Source organism: Lithobates pipiens, unplaced genomic scaffold (genome assembly GCF_037356315.1).
Source record: "Lithobates pipiens isolate NorthernLeopardFrog02 unplaced genomic scaffold, aLitPip1_a1.2 Scaffold_18, whole genome shotgun sequence".
NCBI lineage: Eukaryota > Metazoa > Chordata > Amphibia > Anura > Ranidae > Lithobates > Lithobates pipiens.
In genome coordinates, this window is record NW_027507758.1 from 367,825,904 (window position 1) to 367,853,245 (window position 27,342).

The 27,342-nt window shown below is 39.9% G+C and overlaps 1 protein-coding gene across 1 annotated transcript in view; it reads right to left on the reverse strand.

Moving 5' to 3' along the window:
• The window catches only part of PRSS56 (serine protease 56), a 40,781-nt gene extending 15,224 nt beyond the window's left edge, over positions 1 to 25,557 (reverse strand). The window contains exons 1-11 of the mRNA XM_077487640.1: positions 25,081 to 25,557; positions 24,443 to 24,604; positions 21,994 to 22,194; positions 19,793 to 19,846; positions 17,199 to 17,388; positions 16,369 to 16,477; positions 11,972 to 12,131; positions 10,969 to 11,111; positions 8,514 to 8,673; positions 8,114 to 8,302; positions 4,923 to 5,084 (exon numbers count right to left, since the gene is read on the reverse strand). Of these exons, the coding sequence (XP_077343766.1) occupies positions 4,923 to 5,084; positions 8,114 to 8,302; positions 8,514 to 8,673; positions 10,969 to 11,111; positions 11,972 to 12,131; positions 16,369 to 16,477; positions 17,199 to 17,388; positions 19,793 to 19,846; positions 21,994 to 22,194; positions 24,443 to 24,604; positions 25,081 to 25,192 (1,642 nt within the window). The 5' untranslated portion in view covers positions 25,193 to 25,557. The remainder of the gene's footprint in view (positions 1 to 4,922; positions 5,085 to 8,113; positions 8,303 to 8,513; positions 8,674 to 10,968; positions 11,112 to 11,971; positions 12,132 to 16,368; positions 16,478 to 17,198; positions 17,389 to 19,792; positions 19,847 to 21,993; positions 22,195 to 24,442; positions 24,605 to 25,080) is intronic.
• Positions 25,558 to 27,342: the final 1,785 nt, after the last annotated feature.

A 27,342-nucleotide genomic window follows, 5' to 3' on the forward strand; every position in this document is an offset into this window, starting at 1 on the left:
AAATATTTATGTAATAAAACTGCAGACTATTAGCTTAGTTGTAGTCCTAGAGATACAGATGATAAGTGCCACCTACAGTTAGGAAGTTGTAACAAACAGCAAAGCTTTTCTATCATGTCAGAGATCATTTAATGATTTTTAGAAATCCATGCAAGAGATGGTTAAGTGCAGCTATGCTGAGTGTACTCAATGATTAGGCCATGGATGTGAACCAAAGTCGCTATAATTTGATTCTTGTAATAAGTGCTAGTTCCAGAATAGGTGTGTCACTAATTAGAGATTACATAGATGCCCTGGAACTAGTACTGGTCTTTGCAGCTCTATGGTAGCCTTCAGCGTTGCATCAAAACCACACGTAAAATTAAATCTGATGGATTCTAATGCCGCATACACACGGTCGAACTGTTTGACGTACTTAGTCCGTTGAAACACATTTCAGCGGACAATCCGCCCGTGTGTGGGCTTCAGCGGACTTTTTCAGCGTGCAGTCCAGAGTACTAAGAATTTCGGTTTTTCCAAAAATCTGTCCGTCGTACTTTGGTTTCAGCGGACAATACGGTCGTCAGTATGCTAGTCCGACGGACTAAGAATGGCGCATGCCCAGAAAGGATTTACAGGGCTTTGCTGTGTCTTGGACTTCCTATTTCTAGTCCCGTCGTACGTGCTGTACGTCATCGCGCAAGCTTTCGTCGGACTGTTTGGGTATCCGTGTGTGGTCAAGTCCGTTCAGTGGAAAGTACGCCGGATTGTACGTCGGATTGTATGACGGACTAAGTACGTCAAACAGTTCGACCGTGTGTACGCGGCATAAGGATAGCATCCACACTACTATGGTAGGTTACCCAGTGCAGCAAAGATCAGAATTTTGACAACAATAATAATTGGATAGCATATTGGTTAGCAATAATTCAAGTAAAAGCTTTCAAAGAGAACAATGAAGACTGCCATTGTTGACGTCCACTCTGAAAGTGATTGTTGCCTGGCTAACTCTTTGGCTTTAAATCCTAACTCTGGACTAGTTTTTATAGACGGTTCCCCCCAGCCAATATTGACTACAATACTCACCTGCAATCCCATGCTGTCCCTGCACAAAACCTCTTTTCACCACAAAATATCTTCAGTCTTTCAAGTTGAATGACTTCCAACATAACGCAGGGAAGAATAATTAGTACAGTGTGAGTGCAGGTGTCATGGACCTGTCCTTCAAAGGGGGCATCACCACAACTTTCATTCATGGTTTTCTGATGCAGATAGTGGCTCTGACTTCATCAAATCATAGCTGCTCTCTGCATCAGGATGGCTCAGCCCAGGACCCTGTGGTATTAAAATGATTGTTCTGTATGTATCTGGAAAATGTAGGTATCAATGAACAAATAGAAAAAAATATAAACTAGTGGCTAGCGATGTAGCGATACCAGTTTCAAGTACTCACTGATACTAATTACCAATACCTATTTTTAGTGCCATGTGACATTTTTTTAGGGCTCCTGCACACAATACATGCATGAAAACCGATGGGAAAACCACACAGATTTTACTTGCAGATACATCAGTTTTATTTCAGTTTCACTTCAGTTTTCATGTGCGTTTTAGTGAGTTTTTACAGCCCATTTACATATGTGCAGGCCTACCACAGTACGATTTGAAAAAGAGTCCTGTGCGATTTTTAGTCTGGTTCAGGTGTGATTTCTAATCTTATACACTACAATTATCACTGAAATTGCACCTAAACTGAATAACGAAATCGCACCAGACCAGGCTATGAAAACTGCAAACTGGCCGGCACACATATGTGAACCGAGACTGAAGGTATCAGTTTTAGTATTTGCATAAGTACAATTACTTGTGCAAATCCTTAGTATCGGCATGATACTGGTATTGGTGCAGTGCTACTAGTGGCCATAAGAGAGCAAGGGGTTGGGCTTTAATACTTTTTAGTTACTAACCCAAAGCGAGTATGCCCATCAGGAACATCAGTAAAGTCAAAGGTCATTTTTAGCAAACTTGTTCTGGGTTAGCAACTGAAAGTACTGAAACCAGAAAGTTAACATGACAGCCAAGCAACTAGCATTTGCAGAATGATAAGTCAGCAATAGCAGTGTCCATGTTTCTCATAGCAAAGGTCTCCTTTTAGAAAGATCAGGAGTTGCGAAAGTGGCAGCTAACTCCAGGCCCATAGTGTATGTGTTAGCAGTCAGAGTATTGTCTCCTGTCTACTGCCTCAAAGCCAAATGTATTTTAAATTGGAATGTAAACCCCACAACTGAAACTGAATATATTGCAGTATACCAAACTTTAGATGTAATAGCTGTAACATAGCTCCTAAGTGTCCCTAATTTTGATGGACTCTCCCTGATTTGGAACAAAGTCCCTCTTTCCTCCTTATTTGTCCCTCATTTTGGTCTGATCTACAGTCAGGTCCATAAATATTGGAACATCGACACAACTGTAAGCTTTTTGGCTCCATACACCACCACAATGGATTTCAAATGAAACAAACAAAATGTGGTTTAACTGCAGACTTTCAGATTTAATTTGAGGGCATTTACATCCAAATTAGGTGAACGGTGTAGGAATTACAACAGCTTGTATATGTGCCTCCCACTTTTTTTAATGGGACAATTGGCTGCTCAGCTGTTCCATGGTCAGGTGTGTGTTATTCCCTCATTATCCCATTTACAAGGAGCAGATAAAAGGTCCAGAGTTAATTTCAAGTGTGCTATTTGCATTTGGAATCTGTTGCTATCAACTCTCAATATGAGATCTAAAGAGCTGTCACTATCAGTGAAGCAAGCCATTATTAGGCTGAAAAAACAAAACAAACCGATCAGAGAGATAGCAAAAATATTAGGTGTGGCCGAATCAACTGTTTGGAGCATGCTTAAAAAGAAAGAACGCACCGGTGAGCTCAGCAACACCCTTCACAACAGTTGGCCAGATCATGAACACTCTCCTGGAGGTAGGTGTATATGTGCCAAAGTCAACAATCAAGAGAAGACTTCACCAGAGTGTGACAGAGGGTTCACCACAAGATGTAAACCATTGGTGAGCCTCAAAAACAGGAAGCCCAGATTACAGTTTGCCAAACAACATCTAAAAAAGCCTTCACAGTTCTGGAACAACATCCAATGGACAGATGAGACCAAGATCAACTTGTACCAGAGTGATGGGAAGAGAAGAGTATGGAGAAGGAAAGGAACTGCTCATGATCCAAAGCATACCACCTCATCAGTGAAGCATGGGGGTGGCAGTGTCATGGCGTGGGCATGTATGGCTGCAAATGGGACTGGTTCTCTTGTATTTATTGATGATGTGACTGTTGACAAAAGCAGCGGGAGGAATTCTGAAGTGTTTCGGGCAATATTATCTGCTCATATTCAGCAAAATGCTTCATAACTCATTGGACGGCGCTTCACAGTGCAGATAGACAATGACCCGAAGCATACTGCAAAAGCAACCAAAGAGTTTTTTAAGGGAAAGAAGTGGAATGTTATGGAATGGCCAAGTCAATCACCTGACCTGAATCCAACTGGTCATGCATTTCACTTTCTGAAGACAAAACTGAAGGGAAAATTCCCCAAGAACAAGCAGGAACTGAAGACAGTTGCAGTAGAGGCTTGGCAGAGCATCACCAGGGATGAAGCCCAACACCTGGTGATGTCTATGAGTTCCAGACTTCAGGCTGTAATTGACTGCAAAGGATTTGCAACCATGTATTAAAAAGTGAAAGTTTGATGGATGATTGTTAATCTGTCACATTACTTTTGGTCCCTCAAAAAGTGGGAGGCACATATACAAACTGTTGTAATTACTACACTGTTCACCGGATTTGGATGTAAATATCCTCAAATTAAAGGGGTTGTAAAGCTTTGTTTTTTATTTTCTAAATAGGTTCCTTTAAGCTAGTGCATTGTTGGGTCACTTACCTTTTCCTTCAATTTTCCTTCTAAATGTTTTTTTTTCTTTGTCTAAATTTCTCACTTCCTGTTTCTCCTCAGTAAACTTCACACCATCATCCAAGCGGTGTTTAGTCAGCCAGAACAGCTTACTGAACAGCTTACTGAGGAAGAACAGGAAGTGAGAAATTCAGACAAAGAAAACAAAGAAAAAAAACATTTAGAAGGGAAATCGAAGGAAAAGGTACGTGAACCAACAATGCACAAGCTTAAAGGAACCTATTTAGAAAATAAAAAATTAACCTTTACAACCCCTTTAAAGCTGAAAATCTGCAGTTAAAGCACATCTTGTTTGTTACATATCATGTCCATTGTGGTGGAGTATAGAGCCAAAAAGATTAGAATTGTGTCAATGTCCGAATTTTTATGTACCTGACTGTATATAGCTGTATATAAATTATAATTTTTATTATTATTATATTATTATTATTATTAAAATACACTTTTAATCTTTTAAAAAGTGTTTTCCAGTGCTAAACCTTTCATCCAATTTCTAAGTAGCTGCATTTGTAAATTTCAAAAGCCAGTATAAAGGAATAGTAGTGGTAAAAAAAAGCACTGGTGGTTTTAACTAATCATTTTTTTTGTATATTTCTCCTTTAAGGGGGCATGGCAGAGGGTGTGTCCTATGCTTACATACTTTTGCTAATAGGTGTCCCTCATTCCCATATCAAAAAGCTGGGAGGTATGGCTGTATTCATTTTCTTTTTTTTAGGTTTTGTTTTCACCTGTTTTTCTTGCAAAAAGTACTCTTCCTTTCCCCTTGTGTCTACACAAATTTTTCATTATATCTCTGGAGGGAGACATGGTTTTTCGCACAGCCTGGACTTCTAACATGTCTGTCTTTTTTCATCTCCATTACATATTCAATTTTTTGGGGGTTTGAAAATTGTCCATTTTATGTCATTACTGAAAGAGGACTGACATTGTAAAAATAACTTAATTTTGTTTATCAGAATGAGGTACCTGGAAGGTCTCTGCGGACCCTAGAAGGGAATATGTCGCCGTACATTTGCTTCATGAATTGTGGGATGGTTTGAGTGAAGAATAAAAAGTCCATGTTTTTTCGCAAAGAGTCTTCTGCCTTACGTAGCAAGTTTAGAAGGATCTGAAGATAAGATCGAAGCTCTGAAATAACAGAAGACAGATGAGTAAAGGACATCACTGTGTGCCGGTAACTTGACATCAGAAAAGGAGCTACCACATGCCTGGCCTAGTAACATTTTTCAGACACTAACTCACTCCAGTTTATTTCAGCAATGGGAACCAGCAGCTGTCCCAAGCCAGTTCTTTTTTTTATTTATAGCATGTCTGTATCTGCAATGTATTTTAAAATAATAACTTTAACTGTGCCTAAATTATTGATAATGGCTATAACTTTCAAGTACAATATCTATGCTGACTACAGGATTTCACACTCATAAATTACAGAGAGAATATAATGTAACAATTAACCTCAAAGAAGAACAATCATCGATGTAGGTCCTTACTGTGTTACTCTGCATGCACCTTGAAAAATCACGTAGGAATTAAATCACAAGGCAAATACTGAAAATATTAAATTAATTTAAAAAATCTGAGTCCATCCTATTTTAAAAAGAATTGCTGAGTGTTTTACATTTCACAGTCAATTAGATTAAACCCCTTAGTTACGCTTCTGGGTCCCATAGATGATTTTTAGAAACTACAACCATCCAAAAAATTAAATCAGCATCACATTTCTTACTCGATAACAGAATAAACGTCTACACTTTCCTATTTTAAAAATAAAAGATAAACATTTAAACATATAATCAGAACTGACAGTAAACTGAGAAACATTTGTGACTTGCTAGCTAGTGAGCAACAGATAGATACAAATTTTAAAAGAGAGATAAAACAAATGGAAAATTGGCTTAAAATGTACTTGCAGCCAAGTCTTTTTTTTTAGATTGAATATGAATAATTAGAACAAACCCTTTTTTTTAATAATTTATTTATTTATTTTTGTTTCTGTGACCCTTTGGGGAAATTTGTGTAAGGAAAATATTATTTTTCTGGATGCATATAAGAATTTTGGAGCTTCTTCCTGGGCCATAATCGAAGAAGTTTTGAAACAGCTTACAAATGTGCTGTGTGTGACCAAACTTGCCTCTTATGCTATCGGTTGTTCATGTAACAGATTTGATATTTAGGTACATGATTCTGTGTAGCCGTTATAGAAATTAAACTTGCTTTCATGATGATTTCATGATTAGCAGATCTTGCATCTATGTAAACTTGTATAAATGTACATCTTTCCTTCCACTTTTCTGTCTCAATTTCTGTCTGGTCCTTCCTTTAGTTCTCTTTAGTATCACCAATTGTATTGGATTAGCCACCAATTTGATCCAAGTTCTATATGCAATATGTATGGTAAATCTGCATACTATATTATACATGCTAAAGATGACTAATTCTTTATGAAGCCAGCCACAAGTAACATGCAGATATTATATATACATACACATATACACACTGCTCAAAAAAATGTAAGGGACACTTTTTAATAAGAGTATAGAATCAAGTCGTCTAAACTCCTGGGATATTGTTAGGGTCAGTTAAGTAGCAAAGGGTGTTGTTAATCAGTTTCTGCAGCTTTGGCGTTAATGAAATTAACAACAGGGGTGCTAGATGGGCAACAATGAGATGACCTCCAAAACAGGAATGGTTTTATAGGTGGAGGTCACTGACGTTTTTTCCCCTACTCATCTTTTCTGACTGTTTTTCACTAGTTTTGCATTTGGCTAGGGTCAGTCCCACTACTGGTAGCATGAGGCGACAACTGGGCCCTATAGTGGTTGCACAGGCAGTCTAACTCCTCCAGGATGGAACGTCAATACTTGCCATTGTCAGAAGGTTAGCTGTGTCTCTCAGCACAGTCTCAAGAGCATGGAGGAGATTCCAGGAGACAGACAATTACTCTAGGAGAGCTGGACAGGGTCGTAGAAGTCCTTAACCCATGAGCAGAACTAATATCTGCTCCTTTGTGCAAGGAGGAACAGGAGGAACACTGCCAGAGCCCTACAAAATGACCTACAGCAGGCTACTGATGTGAATGTCTCTGACCAAACACTCAGAAACTGACTTCATGAGGGTGGTCTGGAGGGCCCAACATCCTCTATCAGGCCCTGCACTCAGTGCCTGGCACCTTTGAACTCGATTGGAATTTGCCATTGAACACCAGATTTGGCAGAAACCCTATGTTTTTCACACATGAGACCAGTTTCACCCTGAGCACATGTGACAGACGTGAAAAGGTCTGGAGAAGCCTTGGAGAACATTATGCTGCCTGTAGCATCATTCAGCATGACCGGTTTGGTGGTGGGTCTGTGATGGTCTGGAGAGGCATATCCATGGAGGGATGCACAGACCTCTACAGGCTAGACAGTGGCACCCTGACTGCAATTAGGTATCAGGATGAAATCCTTGGACCCATTGTCAGACCCTATGCTGGTGCATTGGGTCCTGGGTTCCTCCTGGTGCATGACAATGCCTGGCCTTATGTGGCGAGAGTATGCAGCCAGTTCCTGGAGGATGAATGGATTAATACCATTGAATGGCCCTCACACTTGCCTGACCAAAATCCAATAGAACACCTATACTATGTAACTATGTAACCACAGGGACATTATGTTTCGGTCCATCTGACACCGCCAGGTCACACCTCCGTTTATTCAGGAGCTCAGTGATGCCCTGGTCCAGATCTGGGAGGAAATACCCCAGGATACCTTCCGTTGTCTCATTATGAGCATGCCCCGATATCATGCATGCATACAGGCATGTGGGGGCCATACAAACTATTGAGTACCATTTTGAGTTGCTGTAATTAAATTTCAGCAAAATGGACTAGCCTGCTGCATATTGTTTTCACTTTTCTGGGAGTCTTTAAATTCAGCCCTCTGTAGGTTGTTAATTTTCATTTCCATCAAACTATGTGGCATCATTTTGTTCCTGACACATTACCCAATCCATAAATATTCAAAATATCCAAAATATCCAGCATGATATATTTTTCACTATTGAGATCTGATGTGTTTTCAAAGTGTTCCTTTAATGTTTTTGAGTATATATATATATATATATATATACATACACAGTAGATTTATAAATAAGTAGGATTTTGATTGGGTACTCACCACATCTTCTCTGTTTCTGTCTGCACTTCTCCTCTGCTAGCCGTGTGCAAGCCTCTGGGTTGAGAGGGCCTGGACAGGACTGCTTATAAAAAGAACAGATGGAGTTGATTTCTGACTTTGGATTATTTTGCTGAATATCGCTCAGCGCACGTAATTCAAGACACGATGGCTCAAGGGTGGGGCTTGACTCTGTAGATGAAATAACCCTTTTTAGTAACGGCATAAATCTCTCTCACCTTTACAGTATGTGTGGGATTTTCACCGTATGTGTGATATCTACACAGAATAGACAAAATACTGTTGTATAGTATAATATATTCTGTCTTGTATTAATTCAAGCAAATATACTATAGAGTATCAAATTCTGTAGTCGACATTTACCACAAACCAAACTACTCACTTTTCATTTGGCTTCCAATCCAGTCAATGAAGGCTGTTACTCTAGTGTATACTCCTGGTTTTCCTTTCTCTCCACAGCCATCACCCCAGGAGGTGATTCCATATAATACATATTGCTTAGATGAAGGGTCCTGGCAGGTCAAAGGTCCTCCAGAATCTCCCTATAGAGGAAATCACCACATTAGATTTTTGCTGATTAGCTCATCAAATTAATTGAAGCTCTGAAAAGAAATTCTGCTATGGCTTTTTGATGGGCTTTCTTGACAAATTAGTTGTCAGATAGCTGTTGTGTCAGAGTTTCTTTAGAAATCACTGTGTATCAATAACAAATGCAATTTGTTTTTGTTCTCTGTTTTCTTTCTTCTTAAAATACTCTTTTCACCTATTTTCATCATTTGTAGTGTCTCAATGCTTATGATCTCCTCCAGCCTCTTTTGGCCACTTCCTGACCACATTGCTTGCTCCAGCATTGAGTGCACATCATTGCTCTGGACCAGCTTTCTTATAATAACTATGCTTGACAATGCATGCACAATTTGAGTTAGCACCTGAGTTGGCATTTGAATTGGTCATAGTCTCAAGAAGGAGCATGTGTGACAAACTCTCGATGCAGGTGCACAATTGGCAGACAGTTTTCAACCCATAATAGGAAGTGTCTGAACAAGAACCTTCTTGGCACTGCCCACCCAAGTGTTATTTTAATGAAAGCTGTCTTTTTAAAATGACTGAAAACAACTTTTGAAGTTATATTAACATGTTAAAGCTTATATATGACTTTAGTGACTGGGTTTAGATCTACTTTAAAGTATTGCCAGAAATATTTACTTCTAAAGATGACCAAACGGGGTCATAGGGTCCTCACAGAGGGATGTAATATCAATGTGTAGAAAACTATTAATTTTGGAATGTAATCCTGCCCATGTGACTCTGGCAGCTTCAATAGTAAATATTTTTTTGTCCCAGTATATCTCATGTGGTCACACATGGTCCTTTTTGGTTTGACACTACTGAGAACATCTCGTGATTTGTTCAGATCAGATATTCACCCTATATATATGTAACCGTGGGAGTACCATGACCCTTAGCAGATAAAACATACCCTGAAGAAGCCCTGTGGGCAAAACATGTTGGGATTTTTCATCACAATGGTGCTATGATATCAAGGACCATAATAATTGGGTCATGATTGTATATGGTTTTATGATTATAATGTTTAATTTAATTTTCTGATAAAATTTGGATTTTTTTATTTATTTTAAAGTTATTCTTATTGCAATTTTAAGGTGAGAACAGAACAATACAGAGCCTATTGGGCATACCCAGGCTCGGTCACTTCAACTACAAAAGTAAGAAGAAGAAAAAAAAAACATTACATGTAAAATTTGGATTTTTAGTGACACCGTTGTTAATTGACATGTTGCATCTGAAAAGTCCCATGAATTTTTCCTTCACTTCTTCTCTAAATATGATTCACCCACATTAATCCTTAGCCCAAAAAAGTAGACGCTGTACCTGGATGATACCTTAAAGAATAATTCCAGGCATAGCTACACATCATATATGGTTAGACTATTATACATAGTGAGCCTGGCTCAACTTAGACCAACTTAGATGTAACTATGTATACCTGGCCAATGCTCCTGGAAGCTGGAAATCACTAAAGTAGATCCCGCTACTCCAGTGATCTCCATTTTGTTTTGGATCCTGTCCTGAGGGAACAGCCTGATACATTCTGAGCATAAGAGGTCAACCCCTAAGCACATGAGAATGCTCTGCATTTTTTTAATGATTGCAAGCTGTTCTCTTATTGGACAAGGTGGAGAGTGTGATGTCACATCCCACCTCTCTACCTCATCCAATCAGAGAATGCATTCATTCAGAAAATGCAAAGCAGCCAGCTTCCTGTGTTCAGAAAGTATAGGTACAGCCCCTCGGTGCAGGGCTCCAAAGATGGTGGAGATTACTGAAGAAGCTGTGCCTTCCAGAGGCATCAGCCAGATGTGGTATATACATAGTTACATTGGCCCAAGCTGGACCAAAGTTACTATGTATAATTTAGCCAAATCTCAAATTACTCTTTACTAAATGTAATGTAATATGTGTTTTCAAGCCATAAACACATAGAGTATAAATTACTGTGTATTTGATGCAATGAAATAAGAAAATATTTATTACATGAAAGTTTATGAAGCTCTGGTATTAATGCATATGCAGTAGATTAACTTTTCTTTAACTTGTCAAAAAATGGCCACAAATAAGACTGTGAGTGCCACTTAGAGCACTTAAGGAAACTGCATAGATAGATTTTATTCAAACAGCACAATGCTTTTTTTATTTTGCAGTTGCTAACTAGTGCTTTCATTTTCATAATAACCCCTAACATTGTCTAAAATGTTCACAGGTAGACAGATCAATCTATCCATGTTACTGTAATGGTTTGGATGTCAATCCATTACCTGGCAAGAGTCAATGCCTCCAGTAAGGTAGCCTGCACAGAACATGGTGCTGGTAAACATCTCTTTCCCCAGGGTCCTCATGCAGGACTCCTGACTCATGACCGGTACGCTGGCTTCCATGACAACATCTGAGGGTGGACCATCTGATTGTATAAAAAAATAATACATTTTTTTGTATTTTTTTTTTCTTCACAAATAAACAATAAAGTAATGTTCACTTATACATTTTTACATTTTTGCATTTCTTCATGGAAAGGGAGAATGTAAGGTAGATCTATTGAAGAGATAGCTACTTTCTGCATTTGACCTGAGATTTTACCGTCCCTGGTTACCACATCCCTATAAAACGAGCTTTATCCTCTTGCAAGACAATCAGGGGTGGACTGACCATTCGGGCACTCGGGCACTGCACGGGGGCCTCATGCCACTAAGGTTGCCCCATCAGGGTTGCCAGCCTCAATAAAACCAGGGACAGTATGTAAAAATCTGTGTTTTAAAAAAAATCCCAAGCTTATAGCTGCCCTGCCTCTCCAGTACCTTTTCAGTGTGTGTTTGTGTATTCTATGTGTGTATACTGTGTTTGTATATTGTGTGATAGTGTGCATACTGTGTGTGTGTGTATACTCTGTGGCCCCATAATCTTTTGCCTGGGGGCCCCCATAATCTCCTATTGCCCGGGGGTCCCATAATCTTCTCCTATTGCCTGGGGGCCCCATGAGTTGTCAGTCCGCCCCTGAAAACAATAATATCTCTTGAAAACCTGCTGAATTGTTTATATGGGTCATTGACATTAATGTCACAATTGGTGTAATGTTCAGTATGTATAAATTACTGTTTTATCTAAGCACTGAAGGACTTCCTCTTATCTGTGCAGTTTTCTCATCATTATACAGTTGCAAAAAAGCATTTTTCCTTCCTCTTTTTCTTATCAATATGGATCACCCACATATAAAATGCTACAATTGTTACTGTTCCTGGCATGATAGTGTATGGCGAGACTGACCTTCATAAAGAGATCCCCATCCAGCAATGTAGCAGTTTGTGCCAGGAGCAGGGTCCACGGGTGCCGAAGGCAGACACACAGGTATTGCTCTCTCGGATGTTCTCACTTTATTTGTCAGCTCTATCAAGGCTACATCACTGTTAAAGGTCTTCTGGTTAAACTATAAAAAAAAAAAAAGTATATACAAAATGACATTTGTCTGGTTTGCCAAAAATGTTCTCAATAGAAAATAAAACAGTGCTTCTCAATCCAAGTATCCTAACAGGGCATGTTTTCTGGATTTTTGCACAGGTCACTAGAATAGTACGGTAATTACAATGTGTGTTAACGTGTATGTATAGCCAAAGGTTTTTCGTTTTGCTTCACTCCTGTCCTTGAGACACAACACAAAATTACAGGAAATCTGTCCAAATGAGGGTAATCACTGACTTACACAGTTGTCACCAAAACATCTGTCCCCATTGGACGATTTACCTTATACTCTTACTGTGGTAAGAACTCTAAAATTAAGCAAGTTTCCTTTTTTCTCAGTGAGACTGGCAACCAGGACATATAAACAGGGTCCCCATAAGGGGCACATAAGGCAAACAAAAAAATTGACAGGGGGGAGTCTAACTCATTACCTCTCCATCCAAAACTAAAAACCATACTGTATTGCCTTGATATTTTAACCCTGAAGCAACGCCACACAGTTTAACCTTTTGGATTTGCTTGAGGCTTGGAATTGAGAGACACTTGAATGAAACCTTCTAATTACATTAAATACAATAAAGCATACAATCAAAATTCAAATGTAGGCTTGGTAGGCAGATTGTTCCTGCCAACTGCCCTAACATCAGCGCCCTTTGCAATTATCCGTTTTCAATTTCACGATCTCTCTTGGGCTGCACTATCATTGTACAGTATATGGATAATACACAGGTTTAACTCTACCCTGTTGAACCCGCTGTCTGTGTTTTCAGCTGTCCTTGACCATCTGCTCCGGGTTAAACATAGAGATGCCAAAAATGAGTCAGCTCTCCGTCATTCTTTCTAAAGTTCATAACTTTTTTTTTTAATGCAGAAAGGTATTTTTGGGAAACATGCATTGCAATACAAAAGTAAGGACCTTAAAGACCTTCTTAAAGGTGGCTTTCTTCAGTGCAACACATGCTTATTTGATAGGAAAGTGCTTGATCGCTGAGCAATGCACTCAGAAATAAGCTATTGTGGTATTTAACGATTGCTTTACAAATAAGGAAACAGCTAAGACAATCCAGGTAGCAGTTGCATAGATTGTGATTCCTGTGGTTTGGGCAAAGTTTGTAGTAGTGTCCCATCTTGTAGGCCAGATCCCATTTAAGCCGGAATGGCAAAACCTATTTTATCATTTCATAACATAGTTCCAACTATGTTTTTAGTTGAAGAGACAGTGCTTTTTTAGACAAATCTATCGCTCCATATTTCCTCCCCAAGTACCCCCTTTCATATCTCATGTAGAAATCTGCATTACGACATGTGCTGAATGTACTGCACTATAAATTGTTATATTGCTGCAAATGTTATGATCAGTCTCTAAATGCTTACATTCAAATGTTACTATATAAAGAAAAAATTGTGCCAATAAATGCATCAATGTGTTTGATATGAACATGCCTATTCAGGGAAATGTAACCAGTCCCTTCTATAGCCCACCTCTGCCACTACCACCCCTCCTTCATAACCTGATGTTTTCTTCCTTGACTCCAAATTAACTCACCAGAACCAAGTCTGCTAGGAGTGGATGCTTCCAGAGCTTACACAGGACTACCCTGTTTCCCCGAAAATAAGACCTAGCGTGATTGTCGGTGATGGCTGCAATATAAGCTCCATCCCCGAAATAAGCCCTAGTTAACCACTTCCCGACCAGCGCACGACGATGTACGTCGACAGAATGGCACGGGCAGGCATATTGGCGTACAGGTACGTCCAATATCCGATGCCGCCCTGGCGCGCCGCCGGCGGCGCGCTCCCGCGCTGGTCGGGACCCCAGTGAGTCCGGTCGCGGGACCCGCGGACTCGATCGCCGCGGGCATCCCCGCGATCGTCTCACGGAGCGGCCGAATGGAGGAAATGCTGTGTAAACAACATTTTTCCATTCTGCCTAGCAACTAGTGACGCTGATCTCTGCTCCATGTGATTGGAGCAGAGATCAGTGTACACTAAATGAAAGCCCAACCCCCCCACAGTTAGTAACACACCCCTAGGAACACTTAACCCCTACACTGCCACCCACTGGTTAACCCTTTCACTGCCAGTGTCATTTACACAGGAATCACTGCATTTATATAGCAGTGATTACTGTATAAATGACAATGGTCCCAAAAATGTGTCAAAAATGTCCGATGGGTCCCCGACAATGTCGCAGTCACAATAAAAATCGCAGATCGCCGCCATTACTAGTAAAAAAAAAAAAAAAAAAAATTATTAATAAAAATGCTATAAAACTATCCCTATTTTGTAAACGCTATAACTTTTGCGCAAACCAATCAATAATCGTTTATTGTGATTTTTTTTACCAAAAATATGTAGAAGAATACGTATCGGCCTAAATTGAGGGAAAAAAATGTTTTTTTATATATTTTTGGGGGATATTTATTATAACAAAAAGTAAAAAATAATGCGTTTTTTTCAAAATTGTCGCTCTATTTTTGTTTATAGCGCAAAAAATAAAAACCGCAGGGGTGATCAAATACCACCAAAAGAAAGCTCTATTTGTGGGAAAAAAAGGACGTCAATTTTGTTTGGGAGCCACGTCGCACGACCGCGCAATTGTCAGTTAAAGCGACGCAGTGCCGAATCGCAAAAAGTGGTCTGGTCTTTGACCAGCAAATTGGTCCGGTCTGAAAGTGGTTAAAGTCCTTGTAGGTCTTATTTTCAGGGTACGGCTTATTTTCGGGGAAACCGGGTAGGGCTTATTTGGGGGGCAGGGCTTATATTGCAGCCATCACCGACAATCACGCTAGGTCTTATTTTCGGGGAAACAGGGTAATAGTCCTCCCCTCACCCCCACAGGACAGTACTCAGGCCTGGAGATTGGCTGCTTAGACAATTAATGCTGTTTTGTGGGAGGAAGGTAAGAGGGCCATATGCTAATCCATACCCAGAAGAACTGACTATTTCACTTGGCTAAAGCGGGTAAATGGAGTATTAGCAGCACAGGAGGCACACTATTATGCAAACCTATTACTTTGCCATGTACAGTACAAGTTCATTTTATTCTTATCATTTGTACATTTTTTTTTAATTGTTTGTACCCCTTGGCTCTTTTGGGGATTCCTTAATGCTTTTCTTCATGATTGCCCTTCAATACCAGAAGTGTATCATGGCCACACCTTTTGTAAATGTATATTTGCACAAAAAGACATTCCCCGTTATCATCTCAGAACGTTGCAAGCTATGACAGTGTCCTTTATTTGTTGAAGTGATTGCATGGCTTAAATTTACTTTTAATAAGAAAAAAAAAACAGCATGTTATACTTACCTGGTACTTTCAATGGTATTGCACAGAGCAGTCGGACTCCTCCTCTTATTGGTGTGCCTTTATAGGAAGCCGCTTCCTATGGGTGCACACATGTGGGCTCGCTCCTGAGGCAGGCTGTGTGCATACAGACACAGTGCAACTCGGCCCCTATCCCGCCCCCTGCTCCTTTCTGATTGATAGCAGCAGAAGTCAAAGGCTCCCACTGCTCTCACTGAGTTCTGTAAGGAGAGGAAAAGAGAGCAGTGCTGCTGCACTAGAGCACAACACTGGATCCAGATAGCACTGAGTAAGTTGAGGATCACCCTGATGTTAACTCCTTCCCTGCCAGTGTCATTTATAGCGTGTCAGAGCATTTAAGCACTGATCACTGTATTGGTGCTACTGTTCCCCAAAAAGTGTCACTTAATATCAGATTTGTTTGCTGCAATGTTGCAGTCCCACTAAACGTCTATCCCATTTGTAGACACTATAACTTGTGTGCAAACCAATCAATATACAGTTATTGGGTTTTTATTTTACCAAAAATATGTAGCAAAATACATATTGGCCTAAACTGCCGAACGATATTTTTTTCAAAATTGTTGGTTTTTTTGTTTGTTTATAGCGCAAAAAATACTGCAGAGGTGATCAAATAAGGACAAGAAGAAAAAAAGGACATACATTTGATTTGGGTATAGTGTCACATGACCGTGCAATTGTCAGTTAAAATAACGCAGTGCCGTATCGCAAAGAATGGCCTGGTCAGGAAGGGGGTAAAACCTTGCGGAGCTGAAAGTGGTTAAGTTAAAGGATAGTAAACATTTTTGTATCTCGCATTTAACACACATGCACAGTGTGTCTGTGTCTTATTTATTGAATTTTTGTTTTTAATAATACTTTAATTCGGCTTGAATACCTTAGGATGAATTATAATTCTGTTCACTTGGAAGACCATTTTTCCATCTTCCTGCTTGCTGAGATCATATTCTCCAACAACAGCTGTCCAATGCAATTCATTTACATCCCTATATACACACATAAGCATATGACAATGTGAGTTTATTGAAGTGTCATAATTCATTTCAGTCATCAGTGTACTTTGAGTAAACTCAACAGCAGTGCAAAGTGCAACAAATAGCAGGGTTCAGCTAATATTCTAATATTGCCTTAAACTTATTTAGTACATTTGGTTTTTTATTCTACTACATTGTCAAGCAATCGCATGACCAAGCCAAAATTAGCTATATTACTCAAGAGCAGCTTTAGGACCCGGCAGTATTTGAAGCTAGGAGAGTTCTCCACTTTTGATCCGATTTGCAAGGTGTGAAAAGAGATTAATGCAACAAAGTAGAGTGGAGTAAGCACAACCATCCAATCACGTGGAGGGGAATAACAAAATAAAGAATTGGCTCATGATTGGATGTCTGATTACCTTAATGCATTTTACAGCACTTCTCACCTTAATTAACCAGACCTTTTGTCTTTATGGTACATATTAAAATAGTTATCATATAGAATAAATAATTGATGCTCGTGAAAGCTTCTGTTTCATTTGTCTTAGTTTTCAGATGCTCTCTGTATTTGCCCAAATGTACAAATTGTGACATTACTTTTTTTTATAGGCAAATTGTAAAATAATTCTGCAGTCCTATTAGATAAAAAGCACAGACGTGTAGTAGATCAAGTAAATCAAGTAATTAAATTTTGATACAAAAAAAAAAAAGAAAAGGAGAATGAATTTCATACCCATTAAAGCAATGTGCAGCTGTAAGGACCCACACATCTCCTATCAGGACTCCTCCACACATGAGCTCGCCATTGAGTCTAATGTTAACCAACCATGGCCAAGACCCTGGTGAGGTAACACTCCCTCCAACTATACGACCTTTGGGACCGGTGCTGTTAATGACAGGTGCTATAGTCCGTCCACAGGTTACTGATAAAGAGAAAAAAAATGGAAAGCTCTAATTATTATTTTATTCTAGCATAATGGGGTAAATTCACAAAAGGTTACCGCATGTGATATGAAGGTCACGTGACTCATTGTTTGAAAAAATCGCATGAGATAATAACAGGGTCAATTCATGCCTAAGCCTGTTTCTGACATTTGTTGCTTACAAGTTAAAAATCCGTATTTTTTGCTAGAAAATTACTTAGAACCCCCAAACAAATATATATATATATATTTATATATATATATATATATATATTTAGTAGAGACCCTAGAGAATATAATGACGATCATTGCAATATTTTATGTCACAAGGTATAATTTTTTGGGGAAAAAAAAGACACTTTCATGAATTAAAAAAAAAAACTAAACAGGAAAGTAAGCCCAATTTTTTGTATAATGTGATAGATGATGTTATGCAGAATAAATAGATACCTAACACGTCATGCTTTGAAATTGCGCACACTCGTGGAATGGCGACAAACTACGGTACCTAAAAATCTCCATAGGCAAAGCTTTAAAAAAATTATTGGTTACCAGGTTAGAGTTACAGAGGAGGTCTTGTTATAGAATTATTGCCCTCTCTCTGAGGATCGTGGTGATACCTCACATGTGTGGTTTGATCACTGTTTACATTTGCAGGCGCTACTTATGCATGCTTTAAAAAAAAAAATCTTATTATTATTATTTTTTTTACATTGTCCCTTTAAAAAAAAAATTCCGATCACTTCTATTGCTGTCACAAGGGATGCAAACATCCCTTGTGACAGTAATAGGTGGTGACAGGTATTCTTTATGGAGGAATCAGGGGTCTAAAAGACCTAAAATCCCTCCTTTGCACTTAAAAGTATTCCGATCACCAAAATCGCTGTAATTGTTTTTTAAATTGGCGCCATTGCCAAGTAAAGTGGAAATGACATTTGCACTGCAGTGAGGTGCTAATCACATGCGATCTCTGGTGTGCGGCAATAAAACCAAAAGCCCTGATTGGTTACCACAAATTTTGCACTCTCCAGTTTTAGTAAGTAAACCCCATTTAGTCCTTCACATAATGTCAGATTACTTGCTATTGAAAATGCAGTCAAACATGAAAAATAACATGATAAACATATTGTAGCCTAAAAGGGATTAGCTTTTCCTAGGGCAACTGAGCCTCATCACCTTTTCATTTTCCACAACAGGATAGAAAAGGAGGTTCATTTATTAATGAAGTAAAAATGTTCACAATGTAAAATAAATGTTAGCAAATAAGTTGAACTTATGTTCACTTTGAATACCCAGTCTTGTACGAGGGAAAGAAAAAAAAAATTGCAAGCATATCATTGGGTTTTAGGAGTGAATGATGGCTCAAATTTTTTACTAACACTTACTTTGCCTTTGAATAGCCTCTACATTTGTTGTATGTCAGCCTCAACAATAGGGAGAAGCCTTCAAATGTCATAGGCAGTTTTCTTTTCAATAACACTTAATTATGAGGTCAATATGACATTAGCCAAAATCACATATCTGATAATTATCAACTCTAAACTATTATATATGTATATATATATATATATATATATATATTTTTTTTTTTTTTTCTATTATTCTTTTTATTACTTGTATACAGTCTGTGTGTTACAAAAAAGCAGGATGAAAAGTATTTTCTGATGCATCCACAAATTATATGGCAAACTCTATGCATTCTCTATATGAATATTTTAATTCAAGAACCAAATACAATTGTAGGTTCTCAGAGTCAGGAGCAAGGCCCTCCTAACCCCTTTGTATTGAATTGTATTGTAAAGCCCCGTACACACGAGAGGACTTATGTCCGACAGACTTCCGAAGGAGTTCTGCCGGAGTTCTGCCGGAGTTCCGACAGAATTCTGACGGACTTTTCGACTGAGCGGACTTGGCCACACACAATCACACTAAACTCCGACGGATTCGAACGTGATGACGTACGACTCGACTCGAATAAGGAAGTTCATAGCCAGTAGCCAATAGCTGCCCTAGCGTCGGTTTTAGTCCGTCGGAATAGCATACACACGAGCGAATTTTTCGAAGGGACCGGGTCCGGCGGAGTTCCGTCGGAAAAATTTGAAGCATGTTCCATATTCTAAAGTCCGTCAGACTTTGGCGAATCAAAAGTCCGTTGCAGCCCACACATGATCGAATAGTCTGACGGAATCAGTCCGTCGGACTTTGGATGTTGAAAAGTCCGCTCGTGTGTACGCGGCATAACTGTACTGTCCCCCTTTAAAGTTCAGCACAAACTGTTGATGCTATATAAATCCTAATAATAATATTATATAATAATAAGTATTTTGTTCTGTATACCAACAGGAAACTGTTTGATTTCCTTTGTCCGATTTAGATGCTCAGGAGATTAACTGTCTATACTTACATAAACTCCTTTCATCTGGTGAGTCACTGAGATAATCCATGTCACTTTCCAATTCTGTATAATAAAATAATGAATAAGATAATAAATAACTTGTTAGAGCACCAAAAGCAGTTTGATCAGGAAGAGTATTATCAGAATTTCCCAATTTTTAAAACAAACATGGGTTTACTGGTGGGGACAAGGACCTCTTCCCCCCACCCTGGCTGGTGGTTGTGGGGGTCTGCAGGCAGGGGGCTTATCGGAATCTGAAAGCACCCTTTTTATTTTTTAACCACTTGCTTACTGGGCACTTAAACCCCCCTCCTGTCCAGACCAGTTTTCAGCTTTCAGCGCTGATGCACTTTGAATGACAATTGCGCGGTATGCTACTCTGTACCCAAATAAAATTTTTATAATTTTATTCCCACATATAGAGCTTTATTTTGGTGGTATTTGATCACCTCTGCGGTTTTTATCTTTTGTTAAAAAATTGTAAAAAGACAGAATTAAAAAAAAATTATTTTATTTGTATATTTTGTTATAAAATTTTGAAAACAGGTAATTTCTCCTTCATTGATGTATGCTGATGAGGCGGCACTGATGGGCACCAATAGGTGGCAGTGATGGGCACTGATGGATGGCAATAATGGGCACTGATCGGTTGATAGGTGGCACTGGTGGGCACTGTGGGCACTGGCAGGTGGCACTGGCAGGGGGTACTGGAGGACATAGATGAGGCACAATTGCCTCTTAATCTTTGGGACCAATGTCCCTTGCAGATAAGCTGGTGATCGGCTTTTTTTTCTCCTCACGCTGTCAGCTGATCAAGTGGTAAGGGGCCGGGACCGGACCCTTACTCGGATCTGTGATCACCAGAGTCTCTGTGATCTGTGATCACCAGAGGATCTGTGATCACCAGAGTCTCGCCTCACGCTGTCAGCTGATCACGTGGTAAGGGGCTGGTACCGACCCCTTACTCGGATCTGTGATCACCTTAGTCTCACGGAGCGTGCAAAGGGGAGGCCATCTTATGATGGCCTCCTGGAAATTCAGGTCCACGCCGTGTCCATCATTCAGCTATAGCGCGGACGGCAAGTGGTTAATAAAGGATTTCTCAAAAACGTCTCTGTTGTGTTTATTACTTTTTGACATTTTTGTGGTGAATGGGTAGGAGTACTATGTACCCGATGCCCATTCACATGGGGGGGTGGGCTAGGAACTGGGGGCCCTTTTGTTAAGGGGGCTTCCAGATTCCAATAAGCCCCCCACCTGCAGACCCCCACATCACCACCACCGGCCACGGTTGTGGGGATGAGGCCCTTGTCCCCATAAAAATGGGGACAAGGTGCTTTGGGGCACTCGCTCGTACCCCCATTTCCTGACCTGCCAGGCTGCATGCCCGGATAAGGGTCTGGTATGGATTCTGAGGGGGCCCCACAAAATTTTTTTTTAAATTTTGGTGTGGGGTAACCCTCCAAATCTATACCAGTCCTGAAGGATCTGGTATGGACTGGGGGGGACTCCATGCCATTTGTTCTTTATTTTTTCAATAGCCGGGTGGCGGCAAATTGCAACTGTGAGTCGTTTTAAAAGTGATTTGACTTGTTTTATCTCTTCAGAAATGACATTTTTGCTGCAGCATGTTTTATACATGCTACAGATGTGCCACTTTACAGGCACATTAAGGGGGGAACCCCCCCCCCCGTCACTATATTTAAAGGAATTTTTTTCATTTTTATTGTTGCACTTTTCCATGTTCGGGAGTTCTGCTGCAAACCAAACACGGGTTGTTTGGCCCATATCTAATCAACAACCCCTCGTGCTACTTAACTGACCAGATCAATATCCCAGCAGCTTAATTGATTTAAATGCGAGTTATCATGTTTAGCTGCGTTTGGCACTTGAAATGCCTGTAAACTCAGCTTCTGAACACATTTTTTGCATTACAAAAAATGCCTCTAAACTCAGCTGCCTAGAAACAACTGTAAATTACCCTGTCTACATGGACAGATAAGATAACAGAGGAGAGTTCAGGGGCAGTTGAAAAAAACTCCCAACTGCTCCTAAACGTTCGTTTATCAGCAGCTGTGTACATGAGGCCTAACAATAATCTACCATGCAAAGACTGAGAATGCTTACACATTATGGAAAATATATCAAAACTTCATACTGAGGCCCAAATGCACGATAGACAAACAATTTGCTTTACAAGTCATTCTTACTGCACTCTTGCAGCTTGAGATGGCAGTGTCCAGCCATAGCCTTGATGCACGCTTGTGATGTGCTGTTCACCTCTGAGCAGAAGCGCTGATAAAAGCCACACAGTCGGCTCAATGACCAGCTCCTTTCCACTGGATCAGCTTCACTTTCTGCAGTCAGCAGATCCTCACAGGTTGGCTCCATTTCTGCTGTGGTATCTTTTCCTATAAGCAGCCAGAGCAAATGTTGTTCAAACATTAAATAAAGCGTTTGTACCTTATATCAACCTTTACTATAAATAAACCTGGAGGCTAACTTTGCTGATCTGAAAATGCTAGCTATCTGACTATTTTTCTAAATCTCCTGCATCAATACTTTCAGTCACTAACTCAGAGCAAGACTTTCTTGACTTGCATACTTCTTCTGAATTAGTGTCTCAGAAAGTATTAAGGTCAGAGGGCCAGCATAACAGCCAGGAACTAGTACCTTTAAAAGGAGGTCAACAATGGTGCATTGGCTGTATATTATCATGTATACCTGTGGTTAGCCTATAATCAGGCTGATGAAATTATTCAAAGCAAATGGGCAGTAAACGGTGACTGTTTAAACGGCAGAATTTTTGACCTCACAAACAAAAAAATGCTGACCAACTAGACCATAATTTTAAACTTGGAGGAACCCTTGAAGTAACTTTCACTTCTCAGGAAACCCCTGCTATTACTTACTCTTTCTTTTCCTTACAGTATGCAAACACAAACAGGAAATTGTGTGAAGTGTTCTTGCCTCCACCTACTGGAGTGGGCGGAGTAACTGGGTGGAGTGGCTTGAGTAACTGTTTTGTGGTTGGAGTGGCTGGAGTAAATGTGACAAGTGTTTAAAAACATAATATTTTAAAAAGTATAAATAGTAGTAAAAAAGTTGAAGAAGTACCATCATTAGCTGAAAGAGCTGAACATTTAGTAATTATATTGGCTTGAACGGAAACAGAAAATTGTAGTGTTCACTCATATTCATAGTCAGTAAGAAATGCACCCTTACATTGGTGGCCAGAGAAGTGCCCCCTTAAATTGGTGGTCAGTAGACAAGGGCACCATTACACTGGTCATCAGTGGAGAGGGTCCCTATTACACTGGTGGTCAGTGGAGAAGGTTCCTATTACACTGGGGGTCAGTGGAGAAGGGCTCCACACTGGTGGTCAGAAAAGTGCCTTCTTACTCTGGTGATCAGTGGAGAAGGCCCCCCTTACACTGATGGTTAGTTTGACGGGCCTCATCACAGTGATAGTCAGGGGGAAGAATGCCCAATCTATAGACAGCTAAAATTATCTGAAAGTCATAAATTGCTCACTGTTGATGTAACCCCTAGCAATGTCTGGAGGAACCCTGATTAAGAAATACTAAATTAGATCATAAAATTACCTCAGCAATATTTATAAACCCAAACATCCTATATGTAGAGAAACAACAAATAATAATAATCAACAAATTAAAGTAAACCAAATTAAGTGAGACACGACTTTCTCAAATCTGGCTATATTTGTATAGTCACCTTTTTTGGGGAAATTTGTATTGTTTTCTATACATACCCCCTAATAACATGCATGCAAAGCTTGTGTTATTAAGATTTTGCGCTGCTTCATTCAAATATTCTGATGTCAGCATGCTATCTACAGAGGCAGCTTTGTATTGTATACACATATAAGCCCTTGTACACATGGTCGGACATTCTGACAACCAAATCCGTTGGATTTTGTCCGACGGATTTTGTCCAAAACTGCTGCATACACACGGTAGGACAAAGTTGTCGGAAAATCCGATTGTATATAACGCGATGACGTAATTTCGTTACGACGGGACTACGTTCAGGCTAGTAGCCAATAGCTTTGGTCTAGGAATTTGATCTGAGCATGCGTAGCACTTTGTCCGTCGAGTAGGCTACACATGATTGGAGTATGTCCGGTCGGAGCATTTTGTCGGAATATTTTACGGTTGGAAAACTTGGTCCGACGGATACTCCGACGGAAACAGTCTGATGGAGACCACACACAGTCGGATTATGCGGCAAAACGGTCCAATAGGACACATTCCGTCAGAATCTCCTACCGTGTGTACAAGGGCTGAGAACCAAGCCAACCAAGAACTCACTAAGACATGAAGGGAGAAGTGCAATTTACTACATACATACAGAAATACATACACTATCCTATATAGAACCCAGAACCAGTCCTTTACACAATTACAGTTACATTTTTATATTTTAGCATTTTTGATAATTTTGCTTGTGATCGCATTTTTTTTTGATCTAATAGACAGGTTTTTTAAAGACAATCTTCAAATATTATAGGAAGAGAGATTTAAAAAAATCAAACATATTTGTGTCTTGGCAGGGCTATGTTCTTATAGTGTATAAAATGACTGCGGACATTCTACCTGAGCAGATTTTGAAGGGGAACTTTGAAATGACACCACTAACCTCTACATTGTACGCTGAGGCTGCTACATTCTGGGAAGAGGCAGAGAACGCATCCTCTACACTCCAGCTGACGACGATTGTGCTCATTAACTGCCCCCTCCAGAGCCTGCAGAGCTGTTTTAAGGGCCACTTCCAGAATTAAAGTTCCTTTGTTAGACAGGGCTGTCAAAAAAGAGAGACATATAGTTACTCACCAAACTTTTACTATAGACCAGACAACAGAGTTTGCTGTATATGGCTAAAATCCCATAGTGACATGCCAGTGCCAAATTGATCTGGTATTATAGAAACATTAACATTTCTGAAAAACTAGCAAAATTTTACCCAAAAGACAGAGAAAACAGATTTCAATTTTGATTTCTTCTTAGAAACGGAGCATTGCACATTGTTCTCCATCAAGGAAAAAGTTAGTGATACCATTTGTTGGCTAAAAAATAGAATTCGTTTAACGTAAAACGTTCTAACCATCAAAATCAAGCATTTTATTTCCTCTGTTTGGATGAATTTCAATACAGTCTGCATGCCATAGTTACAATTACAGTAAATAGTAGATGATCTTTTGACGAAACATCAAAGAGGAAGAGCTTGTGTTCTACCCAATATTGGTCCAACTACTGCACCTGCTCTGAAGGACTCACCTTGCAGGATACTAGCGGGTAATCTGTATTGCTCCTTACTTATTGGAGCACAGTCAATCTGTTGTAGAGCCAGGCATGACATCATGGACACAATCCACCACAGGAGCTCCATTGTATACTCCCCAAATTGTTTCGCTGAGGATGGGAGCTAAATGGTCCTGTATCTTGTTATTCTTCTGTAATACCAGGCTTCAGATTATTGTTTTTTTTTCTCCAAAGTGCATATGACCCTGGCCTTCTCGTAATCACCACTTTGTCTTTGAATCAGTCTATTATTCTCTCTTATATAGTCTCTGCCCCTGCTATTTACTCAGTCTCTCTCTCTTTACCTCTGTCTCTCTGCAGGCACTGTTCTGTTTATGTGTTTTCACTCTCTCCTCTGCCTTTGTCTCACTGCACCCTCTTCTGAAGTTGACAGTTGGACAATACGCAGCATGGTTAGTTGCGCTGTATATGTCCAGGACCACAGGAGGGGGTTGTGGGGAGGAAAGGACAGTTCCCAAGCGTTCTGATAAACTGCTCGATTCATTAATGCTTTGACACAGATGCCAGGACAGGAGGAGGCGGTGGGAGGGAGTCTGTAGACTGGATGGGGTGAGAAAAGAAGGGTTTGTGTTCATTAGCACTAGGGTTGATCTTAAGCCTTGCTACATCATCTGCCGTTATGAACAATTGTTCAGACTGTACTGTAAATGCGCTCACCCATGTAACACTTTGTCTAGAATAACCTCAGAGTACTGCTTTGATTAATGACTTAGACTTAGAAACTTCTTAAACACAATAGACTTTTTTTAATGTAAAGTGTCATTCAAACACTAGTATGTTTAAAGTCCATCCCATCTATTAGTGCATATATAGGATGTGATTTAAAAAATATATAATGAATTTGGTTTACTTAAAACTGGAGTAAAGCCAAAAATCATTTTGTACATATGCATATTAAAAATAAGTTACCCCTAACAAAGTGTGCTCCATGTTCGGCTACTGCAGTGTTTGTTAGAACTTTTACTTTTGGTTGGCACCAAACGTCCGGCGATGAGATTTGTAGTTCCAGCTGCAGTACAGATATGAAAAGATCACTTCCTCAGCATCTCTTCCATTCAGAAAAAAACCTTTCATTCCTTTCACTGAACACAAGGTATATGTGATTGGAGGAGAAAGACTGTGATATTCATGTGACAGGCTGACAATGCAAAGGCGCATTGTGGAGGCTATTGTTTCCCTAAAATAGGACATGTCTGAACAAGAGCTTGTATGGCAAAATCACCAGGAATTATTTAACTGAAACTGGAGATTAAAAAAAAAAGAAATTTAGATTTTTCGACTTTAAGGCTGGGTTCACACTGCTGCGGCTACGAGAAGCGGATGTGATTCGCACCGCACTGCAGTGCAAATCACATCCGATCTCTGTGCGATGCGAGTTCAGCCATACAGATAGTATGGCTGAATTTGCATCGCACCCGCCCCAAACTCGCACAGGACCCTTTTTTTTGGTCCGCAGCAGAATCGTATCGCATGGGTGTTCACACCATGCGATCCGATTCCTGTCCGAGTTCGCAGATCGCACTGCGATTTGCGAGCTGATCTGGGGGTGTCATTAACATTTCACTGACACTCCCAGCAGTTCGCATAGGGCAGTGTGAAGGAGGCATGCGATGCGGGAACCCACCGCGGATTTGCGGCGTTCCCGCATCGCTGCAGTGTGAACCCAGCCTTAAGAACATATAAAACCAAGTTTAAATGTCATCTATGGTCACAACATACACTTTTAATTTTATAACATCAGTACTGTAATAGCAATACAAAGAATAGTTATTACTGACAATCAAATATAAGTTTACTTAAAAAAGTTCTGCCTGATGGCCATTCCTTTCCACTACTTTATTTGTAGCTTCTCCTTTGCTGTTTACTTTCAATTTCTAAGGACTACATATCCCAAGGTACTACAAGCTGCCATTCCTGTGCTGACTTTGCCTTTTGAAACTCTTAGCACCTCTGTAGTTCAGAAGACAGGCTCTATGAAATGTGTGACAAAGCAGTGCCTATCAACAGGGCATAAAGAATACATCACAAAATTCCACTGAGTAAATGTATGGGGATCTTCACAATGTAAATGTAACAACCACATGCTGACCAGCACACGACGATATACGTCGGCACAATGGCACGGCTGGGCAAATGGGCGTACAGGTACATCTCCATCTCCATCTGCATTATGGCAGCGCGTGTCTGCCACATACTCCGTGACCGTGCCCGTGGGCC